Source organism: Sylvia atricapilla, chromosome 3 (genome assembly GCF_009819655.1).
Source record: "Sylvia atricapilla isolate bSylAtr1 chromosome 3, bSylAtr1.pri, whole genome shotgun sequence".
In the NCBI taxonomy this organism is placed as follows: Eukaryota; Metazoa; Chordata; class Aves; order Passeriformes; family Sylviidae; genus Sylvia; species Sylvia atricapilla.
In genome coordinates this window covers 92,519,314-92,538,493 of record NC_089142.1, presented here as the reverse complement: position 1 = coordinate 92,538,493, position 19,180 = coordinate 92,519,314, and the positions used below count along the sequence as shown (strand labels likewise).

Genomic DNA, 19,180 nt, shown 5'->3' with positions numbered 1-19,180 from the left:
CCAAGTGATCTGTGACTTTATGTTGGCATCTGTTCCAAAGGGAGAGCTTTTCTTGCGCTCCCCCCAGCTGGCAAGAAAGTCACATCTCAAGACGAGAATCTGTTTGGGAGATTCACGGCAGGACCAGACACAGCCAGTGTAACTGGCTGCCTCTAACTAGCAGGCTCACTACTGCAAAAACAGAGAATTTTATCAGAAACAGTATTCCTATCTCCTGCAGAGGCTGCGTGCTGCCTTTCGCCATGCAGGGCTTCAGCCTGGGCATTCTTCCACGCCTCCAGCTCTAGGGCAGCAGGATCAGCGATATGGGGCACCCCCAGCTCTGAGCACAGGAGCTGAGCTCAGCTCCAGCTCCCTCTGCTGCTCGGCCCCAGCCCTGGGACACGGCTCTGCTCTCCAGCAGCCAAGCCCACTGTGCTGCTGCAGAGAGAGAGCACTGGGACACTGCGGGAGGCTGACAGCAACACAGGCTTTGCCTCCATTACCTTGTACAAAATACTGGCTGCAGATGCAGTTTGAAGCCCTTCTTTAGTAAAAAATTATGGTATTTTAGAAACCAGTATTTATCCAGCTATGCAGAATTAGCACAGCACCCAAGGTGGCACAGAATTATTTTGAGAACCCGAAGCAAGGATTTCAAAGTCAGTCCTGCTATATACTGCAGACCATATTCTGATAGTAACAAACACTGTCTCGGTATTTAAATATTCCTTTTTTAGTAGCGGTATCATGAGTAGAATGTTTACACCACATACACTGAGAGAAGTGACCTCTGCCCAAAACTTGTCTTAATTGTTCAGAGCATAATTAGAGCATTAAGAAAAAAAAAAATAGTCTCTCATATTTACCTGTAGGGTCTGATAATTTTTTGCCCATAACACAGCGCACCTTCCCAGTCCTGCACATAGAGACAGACACCCATGGCCTGGTACATCATATGTAACATATAAACATTACTCTCTTCAAACACTGCACCCATCTTGTCCAGGCTGAGTTCACAGATCTCCAGTAATTCACTAGGGGGTAGAAGAAGTCAAGGAATGCAACAAATCGATGGCCTCTCATTATACAACTACCTGATAATGCCTTCAGACGCAAAGAGGACAAGAGATAAGTTTAATTTCTACTGGTCATAGTATTTCTCCTGCACGTACTTCTGACGTCCAGCAGGCAAGATTTTTAGGACACACACCAGTGGAGTCAGGGTAAGACAAAGGATATATTTGTAGTGTTTGGCTCGCCTGAATTCCTCAATCACATTCCTGGCATATTTGATCATGTCCTTTACTGTCTCTGCTGACGGAGGATCATTCAGCTTGCAGATTTCCAGTTTCTCTTTATCCTGAAGGAAACACAATGGACCTTACAAAGGCGGGTTTCAAGCCCTACAAATAAAAGAGCACCTGCTATACAAAATTTCTCTAACAAAAAGACACAGATGTGAACTTAAGCTCTTCAAAGAATGAAAAAACAAAGGTAGAATGTGCACCTGCAATTTTTCTCTAAAGCCTTGGCTAGGAATCCTAGGATCCTCTGGCCCTCCAGTTCATCTGCCATTCTCTACTTCCATGAAGTCCCTTTCTTTCAAAAGATTGAAGAGCTTTTTGACTTTGTGTTGCCAGCAGTTTTACATAAGAAATTTCACTGCTTCCAAGAGATCAGGGTTTGAAACAAATTTAGTCTTAGTTTTAAGGCTGTAACAGCTCAAGTACCTTAGGCTGACTATCAAGTGATGTCTCTGTGGAAAATGATCTTAAATCAAGAAAAGGATCCTTCAGATCTACAGACAAAACCACATTTCCATATATTTTGTTATTTCTGCTGGACAGCTCCACTTACTCTTATCTCTTTATCTAACATACCATTTCAGGAATGGTCAGCTACAATCTAGAGACAGCCTTTTGCTGTTTAAGCTTCACATTGTTGCTAGATTTCTTTTTCTCTTATTATTTAATCTGCCAGCTGAGAGAGCTACAGAGACTCTTTCCAGAAATGAAGGATGCTGAGTGACAGGTGACTCCAGAGTAGTACATCATTGAAAATCACAGCTGAAATCCTGGCTTCCATTAAACTGAGTGGCAAAAGTATCAAGGTGACTGTGGGGAGAAACACAACTGATATGGTATCAACAGAACAGCCTCAAGCAACAATAGTGGGTACTGTTTGGAAAAAAAAAAGTCACAAAAGATGACACCATTTAGGGGAAGGAGATGGTTGTCTGGTCAATGTGGGAAGCAGCTCTTAAAAAGATGCCTGGTGAAAATGGGAGGAAAACTGATCTGGAACCTAAGGATTAGATTATGCCAGACACACTGATCTTGGCTGGAATGACAGAACAGCTACACAGAGCTCAACTCTTGTAGGACCTTCAGTGAAGGCAGTTCAAATATTGAGAGGCATCCTGTCTCAGTATCTGTTGGGTTTGGGTACCTTTTCCCTCCAAGAAGTGCTTTTCTCTAAAACACCTAACACCTTGTTGTCAGGAACACTGTCTGGACCCTCCTTTGTCTCTTGAGGGGCACCTGCTCACGTTTAATGAACTTAATTCTGGCCCACACATCACAAGGGGCTGCGACCAAGGACCACACTGTCCCTGAGCAGACTAATATGATGCTATCATAGGAAAGACCATTCCTCAGATTCTGCTGGGTCCCCAAACCATCCAGACATGCCAAAAAACACCCCCTAGAATTGACTGAAATATCCCAACCAGGAAATGCAGCAGCACTCTATCCCAGAAATTCCCCAAGCAAGATTTACTTGCTGGGAGTTGGTAGAAAGCACGAAATTACAAAAAGAAAGAAAAAAAGTTCTGAGCTAAATTCGTTTGGCCAGGTAGCACAGACACAGTGTAATTATCTACTTTTAACAATGTTTTCATCTTTGCTTTGTAGCTCAACTTTAAATAGGCCTCTACCAGGAAATTTCCTGATGTGTCATGATTGCAGTGGAAAGAATGAATATCAGAAAGCATTCTGGACAGAAAGACAGAAAAACACAACCACCTCCCCCCATCCCTATTATCCTATTTTCCAAAATGCAATTAAGCCAGACAGGATATTACATCTCAGGACATGAGTAGGTGCCTTGACAGTCAGAAGTATATTTCACACCAATTCCATTACCTTTTCTTTCGTAGTGCACTCCCTGCAATCACAACTAAAGAAATAAGAATCTCTTAACCGGTCATTTCTGTCTTCTGTGGGATACAGCAGGTCAATGTAACTGCTAAAAATCTACATGGTAAAAAATAAAACCAAACAGTTAGCGAGAAGCAGCAACACTAAACATACTCATTATACCAGTTCTGATATATGTAGCATGACATGTACATGTTCATGAGGACCCCTGCAGCCACCTCACCTGCCTGCTCCCTCACATTCCAAGCCCCTTGGCAGCATCAGGAGCTGTCACTTGTGAATGCAACCTGACAGAGAAGTGTTCCTTCCCTATTTGTAGTGGAATTTCCCCCAAATATTACTCTGGCTTGCACCCAGGACAGTATGATTCAGGTGTAGATAAGGAAACTATCACAGCATAAATCTCAGGCTCCTGTCAGACTACAAAGAGATGCCTACTTTTCAGAAGTAAAATAATGATTTCAGGTATCCAGCCTAGGATAAATTACAGTGGCCTGGTTTTTTGGAGGCTGGAATCTCAAATTTTTCTTTCTGAAAACCTACAAAAATTGGGGCAACAGCAGTCACTAGTAGCTTTAGAAACTTGGGACAAGACCTTTAGATCTCTGAAAAGAAGAGAGGCCCAGTGCTCCAGTTCAAGGAGAATGAATATCAGATTTACTTCAGCAGCAATATTTTAAAGCAAAGAAAACCTGCTTTTGAACATTTAAAGGCCCTTCATATACACTATTCTTAAGTTTTCCTCTATTTCAATGGTCTTCAGAAAAGAACCCCTGCAAGTAGCTTTAATGCTGTGCTTTTTAAAATGAGATCTCCCCCAAGAAACACGTCCTATGCACAGCACAGTTGATCATTCTGCAGACCAAGGAACAGCTTTAGCTCCATTTCCTCATTTATAGTTATTTGAAATGCTTTGCTCAGTCTTTATACTAAAGTTTCTCTCTTCTTTAAAAGTAAAGTAACATATAATTTCATACAGTGCACTCTCTTCTTAAGTGTAAGCGTGTCATCTCACACTTTCCCTCACACTCCTCTCCTCCCTTCGATATTTTTGAAGCATGTGGAATGCAGGAACCACATTTACAGCAAAAAAAAAAAAAAAACCTTTAAAATGTTCCCCTGCAATGGCTACACGGAGCCTGAAGATGGAGACACAGGCTGGGAGACTGCACAGCGACCACACACAGCCACAGCTCATGTTCAGAAAATTCTGTAGTGTCAAAAAAGCAAATCTGTAAAACCTGTGAGGTCCTGGAGAGCTGATGCAGCTTCTAAGGCAGAATTTAACCTGAAGACGATGCTGAACAAGGTAAACACTCCACGTCTCTACTTCTAATGACACACCTTCCCCCAAAATGCTGAAAATATCTGGGATTCCACAAAAAAATTCTGAAGCCAGAATCAGTCCTTGTCTGTTACCACAATGCATTTGCAGTGACTGCCAACATCACAGACAAATCATCACTGGCAAATGGCATCAAAAGAAGTTGCTCACCTGAGTCATTCACCCTTGGCTACAGCAACTAAACTCTGTTCTCAAGGGGGAACAGCTATAATACACAAAAATAACCTCTCTACCTTTCTTCCAGGCTGCTATCACACACCTCAGAAAACAGCAGATATTATCAAAAATCAAATCTGAGCTTATCAGCATTAACTTTGCCCATTAAACTAACATTTACAAATGAGCCATTGAAATTCTGTGCAAACTCTATCCCCAGAGAGAATGTTCAGTATCTTCATTCCCTGCAGGTATTTGAACATCCTCCCCAAATCTGTTTAACTTTTTTTTTTTTTTTTTTTTTTTTTTTTTAAGTGAAGTGCAGTTCTACTGTTTAAAACTCCCTGCCAAATTCATTATTTGATTGAGAAAGTTTCAAGGTAAACCCAGAGCCTTACTCAATTTCACAGATTTTATTCCTCTCCATTCAGTTTCACTCCACCTAAAACCACATATTTGTTCTTCTGTGATTTCCCAGCAAATGCCACTGAGGTGATATGACCAAGTCCCATGTTTTGTGGATGCTCTGTCCAAACAGTAGTCAGAGGATTTATCTGTACCCATTTACCTTGTTTATTCTGGCTTCAATTTCAACACATTACTATTATACTGGGAACTATTATAGCAGTAATAATTTGCTTTGATCTTGGAATTTCAAAGCACCAGCCAAACATCAGTAAACTCAGCCTCATTTTACAGATGGGTAAACTGAGAGAGAGGCTGGCAGATACACAGTGACTGCTGCAGGTGCCCTTCCCATGTTTTAGCAAAAAACTCGGTACTGCCTCCAAAAATCCCTTCAATCCTCCAGAGCCACCCTAATTTTTCCAAAGCACCATCTTGCATTTCTCTGAGAAACAAGAGATCCTTCCTTCCTGTTATTAAATTGCCATCTAATTGGAATGATTCCTGTGACAAAGACTGAATCCTGTCAGGCTGCACAAGAACAGAGCACACTCAAACACTGCATTTACCTCCTCTCCAGGCTCAATCTCTCTAACAGCTCTGACTTCAGCCAAGGTTCCCTTGTAAGTCACAATCACGTTTGGGCAACAGCTATGGTTCATCAATGCAACACTGTAAAAGTAGAAAAGTAAATGTTTTCCCCAACCACCACCATGAGCAACAGGTGAAAAGTTAAGCACCACTTCACAAAATAAGTAAGTCTGAATAATTGAGTCAGTCTGTCTCTCTATGCTGTCTTTATTCTGAGGCTTAACATGAAGGTAACCTTGGGAAAATCTGTTGTATTGTTATTTATTCTAATGATATGGAGAATGGGCGTGCTAATGAATCATTACAATTTTTAAATCCTATTATTGCAGAACTAGACAAATTATTCTCCCCTTCTTACAGTGCTATAGGACACCTGACAGGTATGTTCATAAGGCTTTACTATCAACATGATAGACAGACTGTTTTCCTCAGAGGAGAAAGAAAAATATGTTTAACCTAAAAGGAAACAAGTAAATAGAGAAAAACAGTCTTTGCTACATTCATTGCAAGTTGAGATGGGTGTTAAAATTTTAGTTGGCTTCTATTCAAATGTAAACAGCCTCCATGCTTGAAGTGGGAGGAAGGGAGATCTCTGTCTGTTATACAAGCACATGACTCGGAGAAAAACCTGGATGGAGAGAGGAAAGCAAACCCCCTTATTACCAAGCCTGGAGAAAGTGCAGTTCACTGCTTATCTGAAATAAAATTTGTAATTTTAATTTTTTCTCTTTCAATCTAGCAAAATAACAACTGTCTCAAGTATTTTTAGCTCATAGGCATAACTGCTAAGTAGGAAAGATCTGACTCTCATATCATGAGCATTAACAAAGGATGCTGTCGGATATCTTTCCAGAACATCCTGGTTTAATATTCTCCTCTACCCGCAATGACTCTGATCCTGGGCATTTCAAGGCATTAATTTCCAATCTGTAGATCAGGGATATGAACTTCAGATAGTCCTGGCTGAAGAAGAATAATAACCTGTGAAGCAAGGACTAGTTACTACTGCTTGTCTGTAGCACTTGGCAAAATCACATCCAGCTTTGAGTGGGCATCCCTAAGTTTCAGGTTACTCTGACACAGATAAGCTATGAGTAATCCAAGCCTCACCAGGAAGTCAAACTAAGCCTCAGTGCTAATACCTTCATACAGGCTGTGCAAAGATCAGGGGCAGAAAATACCCTCCTCTGCTACAATATTAAGTGGGAAGGACAGATTTAAAAATGCAAGAAATGTTTCTTGGTCCTAAATAAAGCTGTAGTCCCCCGTTCACCAACTGCAGTTAACATCTGCAGTTTATTTGTAAAGCTAAGAAGCTTATACATGATTTTTTTCCACTGTCATAGCAAGAAGGCTCAAAGTAGCTATGAAAGGGATTTCTTATTTGCCAAGGAACAAAAGTAGAAGGGATATTGTTCAGAGAGCACCAGGGGAAGGATTACACCCAGCCAAAACAGGAAGTTGTGAATAGAGCAAGTCACCTGCAATCCTTTTCATTTGGCTTTGATCATTACTTGATGTCCCTCTCCAGAACCTGCGACCCAAGTAAGTGTTTTTTACCAACCTGAATATAGTTCACAATCTAAGTTTCAAAACAAATTATATGTCTAATTTCACCAAAATTACTGGGTTTTTAAGAAAAACTGCTGCAAACAATTTGCCACATTTTATTCGCCACTTAAAAGATACTTAAAACAAGATAAATTAATTCTTTGGATAGATATCTACTTCCTCTATTTGTTTTTAAATAAGAGAATTTTATCTTCCAAAATATGAAAATGAACCTACTCAGGAAATATGGCTGATCCCAAATGAGAGAGTTCTTCATCTTCAATTGTGAAGCCATTACAGTTAACCTAAGAAAAAAGAGAAAGGTGCTGGGTCAGCTTCTGGCCAGCTGAGTACTCCACATGTGTTCACATGTCACATTCTCATACATAAAACACAACTGCAAAAATTTGCTTACAATTTTCCATCCACCTCTCCAGACTCACAGGGAGCTCCATGACATCTAGACAAGCAAAGTGAGGACAAAGTCCCACTCCAAAGGAATGCACAGGACACTAAAGAACTGACAGTCCAACACTTGCACCTGCTCAGGACACATCTAATTACACATCTGCTCCTTGGAGGGCCAACCAAGAGAAGTGGGGCTCAAAAAGAGCACACAAAACCTTGCCCCAACATGGGGCAAAGAGGCTTCATTTGGCCACGACAAGAAAAGGGCCAAAGCAGAACTACACATGCAAGGAGCAATGCGGGAATGAAGGGCGGCAAACTCAGCCATGCTGGGGCAGTGCACAGCTTTGATGGAGCATATGTCACAAAGACCTGCCACAATGGCACCTGTCATCAAAGACTGCACATATCAGCTACAGCTAAAGTACATGTGAAAACCACAAAAGCACTAAGAAAGACTTGAACCTCATAAAGACATAGAATAGGAGGGGACAGAAAAAGGACAGAGTATGAGGAAGTGTATTCCTAATTTAAACAGACACAGGATCAAAAGAACATGTTCATAAAACTCTTTTATAGAATAGATTCAAGCAGGTTTTAAAACCTTCTCACTTTTGTTCTCGTCCAAGTCAAAGGAATCTTACAGAAGTTTCAGCTTTTTTCATGTGGTTTGTATGACTTTAAGTGCCAAAATGCACCTCAGTCAAGTACTTTATTCCACTTCCACTTCAAATCACACACATACCAACACAAAGGGAACCCTGTCCACATTCACCATTATCTCCCTACAAACATGAAAAAAGAAGCACCAGTAATGCACTAAAACAAGTACTCACTAAAACAACATGGGCCAAGTCCAGTTAAAGCTGGAAAGGGCACAGTCAATCAAGTATACTGTAGTATTTGTCTTGGAAAGGGTAAGAGCTGACAACAACTACTACCGACAGTAATCACAGAACCACTGAATGGTTTGGGTTGGAAGGGACTGTAAAGTTCCAATCTCTTGTTTTCTTTCTCCAATCCCCAGAGGCAGGGACACCCTCTAGTAGACCAGGCTGCTCACCAAGCAAAGTGATATGCCCCACAAGCTGGAATGCAGCCTGGACTGAATTTTAGAATACACAAAGACCCAAAGCCACCCCTCAGGTATGAACTGTTCAGAGCTTGCAATAAAGTCAAGTATCCTGATTCACTCATCAGTATCTCTGCTATCTTTGCTTGATCTTTATCCTGTTACTTTTAACAATATAGAACCCAAAGGTTCCTAGTCTCTCAAGATAGGCATGCTACTGCACTAGACAATTTAAGAGCATACCTGAACCAAAACCAAAATGTAATTACTGAATGCAAAAACAATAGAAGGGAAAGATAATATCAAAAACAAGTAGGAACATAAGGCTACAAAGGCTGACAAAGAACAGCTGGATGGTTCTAAATCACAGGGAAATATTTAAAAATATGTAGTGAGTTATCATCAACTCCCCTCCACTAAGCCAGAGATAACACTCTTCATGAAAGTATCATATTAGAAACGACACAAGAGGAGAGATAAGAAGGGATGAGATATCACTGGTTTCACCAGATGAATGCATGAATAAAACTGGGCAAAATGAAGGGAGTAAAGAGATAACAGCAATAAAACCGTTGATTAAATCTTAAATTATTTATTTATTTATTTATTGAGTGAACTGGAGTTCAAGGTTTTTCCCAATGGTGGAAAAGAGAATGTGCAAAGGGAGGCATGAAATGCAAGGTCTTTAAGGAAGGAATGAGATGCTGGAACTTGAAGCAAGAGAGAAACTGTTTGAAGAGTATGACAACGTGAGACTGAGGCAGAAAATCTCCAGCCTCAAGAGCTATATTCCATGGGGACAAAAGAAAGAATGATGCCAACAGCTAGAAAAGAGAGAAGAGAAAGGGAAGGACTTGGGACAAAAGAACTCTATTCCTCTTAAAAAGACCACTTACACTCTAGCTGTGTAAGGAAGAGCATCAGGCAAAGTTCACTAAAAGCAGTGAGAAGCAGTCAGAGGTATTCAGGTCCCAAATGACTGCCCTGAGCCACAGGGAGAAACAACGGGAATGGAGGAGCAAATACACCATATGAGGCCAGAGTAAGTGTTGAGGGAAAACAAAGGAACAGCACCATATCCATACTACTGGTTTTAGGCCAAGTTAACTAATTATACGAAACATGTTTGTACAGCTCAAGTACAGGTACACCTCCCTTTCTTCTGGAAAGATTTATCCTGAGACTAACACCTCAGAAGGCTGCATCCCATAAAACACTTCTGAGAAGCATCCAGATGACCTCTGGAGATTTAGTTCCAAAAATTCTATTGTCCACAGTGGCAGAGAATGACCTGATGATCAGGATGAGCTTAAGGTAACACCTACAGGTGACATTCATAGAGAAGACTAGATGGAATATGACATCTTGGAGTCAGCAGCTCACAGAAGTCAAATAAAGTACCACAATCTGGTGGAGCTGCTCTTGGACAGGACATGAAACAAAAGTCATTACAGCCAAAAATAATAAAATCTTAAGAATTCTGGCTACATTCTAACAAAAAATATTCAGAAATACCACAGAAACTGGTTCTACTAACATCTTCAAAGTATCCCTTTGACAAATATAAATTTTAAAGTCTTCAAAGAAAAAAACCCTCGTCATTGGAAGGAAATGTGTAATTAGAAACAACACAAGGGATGATAAGCAGATGCTAAACATCCTAAAGAATCATTCCCCTACAGAATAAGAGTACCTCTGTTTTAAGGAAATAGTAACTGTGCCTCATTGTTGTTAGATGCCCAGCTCCACCAATAGGATATTTCCATCTCAGCTTTCATCACAGAAGTCAACATTTGCCCCTATCTCAAGATACTATTTTACTCAGAAACTTAAATACAAAACTAGCTTATATTGAAGCAAAAGAGGAAAAGAAGAAAACGGATCTTTCAGTATTCCACCAGTGTATTATTCCATCCACTACAATACATTCAATTCAGATGCATATGAAAAGTAGGTAAGAAAAGAAGAAGTGACATATCAGAAGTTACCTAACAAGACATCCTGTCTTTCTTCATCTCTCCAGATGGCCAAACCACCTGACTACATTTAAAAGCCACACACCAGATAAAAGTTTTAGACTGTGCTTTCTGCTGCTCTTTTCTCTGTCTCTGAAGTTTACTCCCTGTGAAGGTCAAACACAATGATGACCTGACCAGCAAGGATTTCTACAAGTCTGAAGCCTGAATGAAGGATTTGCCTCTGCGGGGTCTCAGGCCAGCAGCCTTCCACGTCAGTTCAACACAGCCACACTATGTTTGGCCCACAAGAAGCTTAATTTTGACAGGTTTTATTAAAGGTTGTTTCCCCTTTTGTTCAGTGGGAAAGTCTGCAGACAAGAGTCTCTCCCCTCAGGATGGAAGTGGGGCACATCCAGCCACACTGCTCAGTGAAGCAGATCTCCGTCAAGTACAGTCACTTGTCCCTAAGATAAGCAGAGCTACCCTTTCCATTGCCATTAAACTTCTCCCCATTTCAGAAAGACTCAACTCCTACAGCACCATCCACCTAAGCAGGCTGTGTTCTAGCCAACTTACTTGTGCAAAGAGAACTACAAGGGCAGCATTGTCAGGGTAGTCCAAGTGCTTTGAGTAAAAGTGATGAAGAGCAGCAATGTCGTTCTGAATCAGCTCTCTCTTTTCATTGTCTAGTTTGTCAAGGTCTGTGGACAAAAAATACATTCCATTTCAGTAACAGGAAACCCCTCCAGGTAGACTTAGGTTAGAAGAGGCCCAGACTTTAACAGAAACTCTGAGGGACAAGCCACTTGGAAGTACTGCAAGAAGTGCCTGCTCTTCCACAATATAACATTGCCTCCGCTAAAGCCACACGTGCGCTACAAGAACACAGAAACACAGAATCACTAAGGGGGAAGAGACCTTCAAGATCATTGAGTCCAGCCCATGCCCAACATGAAGGATTAAAAAGCATCTTCTGACATCTTTAGGTTAGCAGATAATTGGACACAGACTTTATTTCTTGGGAGAAGGCTTGTAGTTTTTAAAGAGTTTTTGTTAACTCTAGCAAACAGCCCAGCCAGCTCTGGCCCTCTGGAAGCCTATGAACTGGAGATGGCTGTCCTCAGCTGTCTGACACGACCTTATGAGCTACATGGTCTCACCTAATGTGGTATGAACTCACACTAAACATCACTCACATGAAAGCATGCTTTATATGATGAAACTTTCTCATACAGACCTATTCCTTATCACCACAAACCACCCCAAACTGCTAAGGCTGCTGATCCCTGCTGCTTTTAAAAGACATGCACAGGAGCCCTAACTATTTGTGGCCACATGTGACAGGGATCTAGCAACAACTCTGGGGCTGGTTACAGGGGTTCCCTTTGCAGCAAGAGGAGGATAACATGGTGCCCAGGAATGCAATCCACCTGACATATTGCAGGTACCTGCTTCAGGAGGTAGCAAACAGTGCTTGAAAGTGCCCACACCTCCATGGGATGGGAGGTGACCACTAAGAGATGTGCTTAAACTACAGACATCTGCTAACAGGAGACAGCAGGAACATCAGTAGAATGCCCTGGCACACCTGCCAACTGTATTACATTATGGGTTTCTTCAGAGATTTACTCTCAGGCCCATGACAAGTTCTAGCCAAAGCCATGGCCACTGAACCTTTCCCTACCTAGGCAATGCAGAGTAAATCAGATAATCAACCCCTGCTTCCCTCTCTCTCCCTCAAGAGCAGAGTGGAAGTTTTTTTCCTAACCCACTCTCTCACAGTGGCAGTGTTACTAGTTCTCTCCCACTCTCTCCAGCTCTAAACAGTAATGGAGAGAAAAGGCTGCACAACAGTGGAAGAAGGAGGAAATTATCTGTAAGAGCAGATGTGAATGATGGGGGAGTCACAAAAACACAGAGGAAATGAAATGGGACCATTTATGAGATTAAGACAAATCAGAAATAAGAAATTCTGAGCTTTCAGCTAACAGCCAGGTGCCTTTTCCTGTCCTGTGTATAGTGTTGCAAAGCATACGACAACTGATAAAGATGTGCTAAGCAGTGAGGTGAGTCAAAAAGGCAGCAGGAACAGGAGTGACTGCTAACAAAACAAAGGCTTCTAGAGGACAAGTGTGACACTGCAACAGAACAAAACATTTCAGCCTTTTATCTCCCAAATTAATAAATTATTGAAGACAAGCTGCAAGTCAGAATACACAGAAATTACTCCAGCACTTACCCATTCTCCTCAGCCTCAATGCTGCCAACATACCTGTAGAACTATCCTTGCCCTGGACAAAGTTAAATGTTGGCATTTTCCCCCTTGTTCCCCCAGTTGTCCCAAAAGCAATGACAGGAGCTTTTGCTCAGGAAGCAAATAAGACTACTGTGCTTGGTTACTCCGCTACCCTCAAGTCCCAGTAATGAGTACATTTATCAGCGTTTTGTAAAGGTTTTGGAAGCCATCAGAGTTGAGTATGTGAACACACAACCCATTGCCTCTGTATATATTATGTTCAGCAACAAGAAAGAAAACAAGACAGGTGAAAACTGTGCCAGGATGGTTTACTAATGGTCACTTTCTAACTCGGCCTTACTGGATGTAAACAGCAGCTTTCCAGTTAAAAGCAAGCCATTGCCTTATCTCCTTCTTTGGACTAGTTTAGAGCATTTAGGACATGGAATCATATATAACATGTCAGATTTGACTGGCAGTGACAGATACCGAAGCACAGTCCAGAGGGTTCTGCAATTAGCCCCTTAGTCACTGTCACCATCAAGCAACTGTGCTGTCTCTGATTTTATGCCTCCTGGTAACAAATACCAGCTATTTTAATTTTACAACATTACAATTCTCAAAAGACACTAGAATACCAGAGAAAGAAGAGATGGATGTACACTACATAATTAACTCTGTCTAGGTTTTCAACCTTGTTTCACAGCTCCACAAACAGCCAAGGTTAAAAAAAAAAAAAAAAAAAAAAAAAAAAAAAAAAAAAAAAGAAGAGCACCTCACTTTCAAAAAAATGAGGAATCACAATTCTTTGTTTACTCCTTTCCTCCAGCAGGACTGGGATGTTCTGAAAGGTGTTGATGAAGGGGAGCCATGGGGAAACAAATCATTAATACAGTTAAGCCAAAACCTCTGTTTACCTGCAAGCCTTTTGTACTTACGTGATTCAAACTCTTTCACAGCAAGCAGCTTCTCTGACTGTGTTCTTTCGGGGTGAGTTTTCTAACAATGGGGAAAAAATAAGAAAAGATTTCAATGTTTCACTTCAGCAATTTTGTGTACTCACTCAGAATTTGGGAACTCCTACCTGTAAGTCAAACCCAATTCAGTCTATGGAATTTTTAAGTATGATGAACAGCAATGAGTTAAATTGACTGTCCTAAGGAAAGGCATAGAAAAATTCTCTCCACACCAAATTAGGCAGACAAAGATGAACTCCTATCAAATTTATATACATAAACTGAACAGTATTTTAAATATGTCATTTGCTTTGTTCTAGACACCCAGAAAGCTGCTAACAATAGCAAGCAGGCAGAAGAACGGCTTTGCTTTGAGGAAAGTGAATTAAACTGACTGTTGACAGAGTTCAAAAGCAATGCTCCACTGTTGGCCTAAGGCCACTTCTTTGTAATCTTGGCCATTAATATGGCTTTGCAGGTGGCCCAGCAGCTGAGGTTCAGGGACTATGGTTTGCATATTTAGCTTTTATATGACATGTAGGGTTCTCCCCCCTCCCTGTAAGCGATAAAAGCAGAAATTTACTCCAACGACTTTTTGTCATTAAACATTCCATTTTGTTTGTGGATCACCACCAAACCGCGCTTTAATTAAGTCACACACATGTAAATTCACGCACACACATCTACACACACAGCAAGGATGCAGCTACCTTCCCAGCAGGCCACCAAATCCTCCCTACATACAGTATCCAGGTTGCCCTTGTCACATAAGCAGACCTCAATCACGAAAATATGCTTCAAAGAGGATTTGGTTTTGCAGAGAGAGTTTAGAGCTCTACAAAGATACAGCACAATAACCTTGAAACTCATGAATCCCATCCCCTCCCTGTAAGCACTTGTGTTATTCTCAGTAGCCATACAGTTAAAGAACACTGAAACGGAGGTTGACATTGCAATCTTCTTTCTATACCTCACAGTGCTCTTTCTTCAAGGACCAAGGGTCTGAGATTTCTCTCTCAAATTCTGGTATTCACAAGCTGACTCATAATCATAATGTTATACCTGAATACCTCAGAGGTGTTTTTTGACTGACACATGCACTGGAAGTTACATGCTACACAATGCTGTGCAAACTGTAGCTGAAAAATACAAGAGGCTTCATAAAGGTATCAGTGTGGCCAGATAACTCTAGAAACATTCCTTGGAATTTAAGCCCAAATACCAAATTTTATTCTTCTTTCTCTTAATCAGTGTGGCCTTGGTGCATGCCCACACCTGCCACCAAGACCTCAAATCTACCAGAATAGAGGCTGAAACACGAATGTGAAACTATCAGTAAACATTTCCAGGCTCTGTTCAGCAGCACCTTAGCCACAGGTTACAGCTGAAGACTTCACCAGCTTTCTTCTAGCTTCCCACTAAAGTCTCCAGCTAGACTGTGCTGGCCCCTGACCCTCCTGCAGTGATCTGATGGTCAGTTCATTCAGCTGCTGGAGCTCTGTGTTACACCTGTCTGTACACAGGAAACTCGTGTTGTGTGTGTATGTGTGCTTTGCAGGGACAGTTACTGACGGTCAATTTTCATTTTCCTGCCTTCTCTGGCACCCAGAGCAAAAGCAAACCTCCCAAGCCTCGCCTTCTGCTCACCTGTTTGGCAAGGATCCTTGCTGTTAGCCTCACAGTCCTCCGAGGGTTGCCAGTTCTGCCCAAAAGTGCACATGGATGCACATTCCAGCTTGTGCATTGGCCAGTCTTCCTTCTGAAAACATAGAAAAAATAATTTAAAAAATAAAAAATGCCATGGAGACAAACTTATGAAAAAGGGGATGAAAGCAGGTCCTGCCAGATCCCAGAGGTCAAGTGAAATGTGTTTCCTTTAAAAAATAAGGTGGCACTCACTAAATCTGAACAAAAGCTTGAGTCACATTTAAGGGGTACAGCTATCCTGCTTTTTTCAAACAAATTCACAAGGGATGAGAGGAGGTCAGAACATTTTCATCTATTCAATGGAAAAAAAAGTATTAAATGATGAAGAAGCAAACAGACAACATGATTTATAAATCACCAGTTCTTACTGTTTAGATCAAGGTCTGAGCTTGATGACTTTATTGGGTTTATTTCCATTTAATACCTTGGCCCCTCATTATGAGGTGACCCTGGTGTAATCAGGAGTAATGTGTCTGAAGTCAATGGATTCAAAATCACTAAGAATCATTTAACTCAAAGGTCAAACCCAAACATTCTGATGGAATTATCAGATTTTTTTTCCTTAAATATTGAAGAATAAATGTATAATCAGACAATGAAAACACACTAATACAGACAAACATTTTAGTCAAATGTATAGAATATAGTTCAGGTAATGTATAGCATATTTTAGCTATACAGACAGTAACACCTACAAGCGTGACGGCACAAGGCACTCACTGACTTTTGTCAGTCTACGAAGTGTACCAAGGCCACAGAATCTTCCAAAGAATAGCACAGAAACACATTAACAATCTGCACTAGCACAACCTGTCCTCAGACCTGTTCATTTTACGAAGTCATCAAAGTTCATTTTATTAACTTATTTTAACATGGATATATTCAAACAATACAGTTATTTGTTCCTATATCTCATCCCAAACACACATTTATAGCACTATGCTAGAACAGACCTAAAGTGTTCTGTCTGCATAGGGAGCATAAAATGTTTTCACACCAGATTCAAAACTGGTGGAAAACACTAGAAGAGAAAAAACTCACAACAAATTCCACAGCTCTGCAAGTGAAAACTTGAAAACCTTTTAGCACCTTCCAGAATGTTCTTAAATCCCATTACTATGATTCACTCAGTATGGCAGACCCTGTGTTGGTCCACTTATCCCCAATTTTTAAAATCATTCTAAAATCCATCACTACGGCCCATCAATGACTGAGTGGCAACAGAAGGAACAATTCCCCTCAGCTGCCTAACCACTAAAGGCAAGAGCCATTTGAAACACTAGGGAGACACTGGAGGCTGGCTGAAGCCTTTACACAGGACTGGTAGATATGCTACAGGTGTACTGGGAGATGGATTCCTTGTGGGAACTACAGCTGTAGGCTATATACAACAACCCAAAGCAACAAACAGTCAGGGGAATAAGGACTCTCAGTGCCTCCTGCCTCAGCTGGTCAGCTTATTTACAGGGTTTGCAGCTCAAAACCAAAGCTGAGATTACTAATTTCAAAGCTACTGTACCAAAAAATTCTTCCACTGAAAACAATTATTTCAATTGTCCTGGGCATCGACAGCTTTAGGAGGTTATTTTATTAGGAAAAGAAAGGTTAACATCTGCCCCAGCCTTGGGTAGGATTTGAGGCAGTGCAACACTGCAAGGGTATTCAACCCTTCACAGTGTCAACTTTGCTGTCCACGATATCTCACTATGGTATTTCCAAAAAAAACTACATACAGGCTGCTTGAAATAAGCTCCAGTGTAAATATTCTAAGAGGATGTGGCAATACAAACCAGAACCAAAATAGTATATTACACTGTAATCATGTCATGTGAAATTACACTCTTGACTCTCCTACAGCTGTCACACCACAAAATGCATCCCCAGAGAGATCCATTTCCTACGTATGCCCCAAAACCTTTTCTGGAAAATTCCTGATAGCCTTTGCTTAGGAATCTACAGGCTGAAGGCTAAAAAGAGACAGAGGGAAATCTCAGACGTCTCTCACCTCTTCTGGCCCACCCAGGACACCAACTAATGCTAGCATGATTGTTCAAAAAAATGAAGGCACTGAACCTCAAGCTTTGCAGAACTCCCATCCACACACACTCATTAAATAAACAGGAGGAATTACCTGATAAAAATCAAATGCAAAATCACATGCCTTTCTCAAAGTAGTGTTTTTAAAAAAAATCCAGTTGTCCCTTTATTCTTTACACATCATTAATTAAAATCTTTCCCCAGGCAGAATCATACTGAGTTATATGAGCTGGTAGGGAGGTTAAAAGGACAAGATACGGCTGAATTGTGCAAAATGAGATAAAAGCCTGAGACACCAAAAAAAAAAAATAGAGTTCTGATGGCTGAGTAATACCTGGGATAGAAATACCATGACAGCAGCTTTCCCTGCGATCACAGCAGGAACTGTATTTTGCATTCTTTTCCACATTTTCCTCCAAGTAGTTTGAATTATAACAAGTAGCATTGTTCTAGCTGAATCTCTAATGCTACATTAATGATATTTTCTTCCTATTTTCCACAATATTTTTCTCTTCATTTAAGAGTGACAATATTTTTGGTAGGGAAGTTCTTTAAAGTTTATGCCTTTTACATCAAAACATGGGAACACTGCGCTTCACCAAGTTCTTCAAAAAGATTCTGCCATCCAGGACTACTGGATTGATTCCCAGAACACAGTCTTTTATCTCACTGTAGGAGGAAAACAAGTAACAAAATATAATATTAAAATAATAAGAGTCAGTCCAAACAAATGTCCCATACCCTCCTTTTCACACGGACTTTTCAATACTAAATAAAAACTCTGTTCTATTTCAATAATAACTCAATTAAAAGAAACACATACAAATACCAGACAGAAATGATGGGCAAGCCAGTCCAGGGGTTAAGGTCACTTCTTCAAAACCTTAAGGCCCAATTGTGATCAAATGGCATCCAACTCTTGAACTGAAATTCAGTGAGGCACTCCTGATGTCTGATACTAATTGACAAAGTTCTCTGATACAGCTTTTCAACAAGCAGTGAAGGTATAAGTTTTATATTTCTTCACAGCCATCCTTCCCTATCATCACTTAACAAATTCTGGGCCATAGAGAATATTTGACTTCCACTGATTGACATTTACCATGTTCACAGGAGACATTTAGCAAAGAAAAATACATTCTGAAAGTTTTTGTGTGTGGGGAAAGACACCCAATGCAATCTTGCAGTGTCTAAATCCTTTTGTGCAGAATCATTACAGCAAAAAAATTTTGTATTTTTTTTCTGCAAAGCTCAACGAAGAGCAGCAGGCAATTTATACAAGGTCCCATTTAAAACACATCTGCTTAATGCTAATTACAGGTGAGCATCTACATTTTGAGGCTTACTAGCTGGTTAAAAATACCTGTTTCATTTACTCCAGCAATACCAACTATAGCAGCCTTTAATATGGCGTGTTAAGAAAAACCCATAAAACAAACAATTGTTTGTTAACAATGTATTTCAAATGCTGAAAATCACCACAGAAACATCTCCTTCTGCACACTGGCTAGCTGATCTCCACTCTGTCTGAGATAATGACAGCCATGTGTAGTAAACAGCAAGAGGAGTTCCAGTAGCTGGTTCAAGTTCACCAGTTCCAAAATTGCAACCACATAAC

The 19,180-nt window shown here is 40.7% G+C and overlaps 1 protein-coding gene and 1 long non-coding RNA gene across 2 annotated transcripts in view; one reads left to right on the top strand and one right to left on the bottom strand.

The window, feature by feature from the left end:
* LOC136359509 (uncharacterized) overlaps positions 1–19,180 on the top strand; it is a 515,416-nt gene that overhangs the window by 335,091 nt on the left and 161,145 nt on the right. The window lies entirely within an intron of this gene.
* The window catches only part of SMYD2 (SET and MYND domain containing 2), a 28,465-nt gene that overhangs the window by 3,065 nt on the left and 6,220 nt on the right, over positions 1–19,180 (bottom strand). The window contains 9 exon segments of the mRNA XM_066316181.1: positions 849–1,023; positions 1,222–1,342; positions 3,126–3,236; positions 5,616–5,718; positions 7,426–7,493; positions 11,203–11,327; positions 13,801–13,861; positions 15,466–15,501; positions 15,503–15,577. Of these exon segments, the coding sequence (XP_066172278.1) occupies positions 849–1,023; positions 1,222–1,342; positions 3,126–3,236; positions 5,616–5,718; positions 7,426–7,493; positions 11,203–11,327; positions 13,801–13,861; positions 15,466–15,501; positions 15,503–15,577 (875 nt within the window).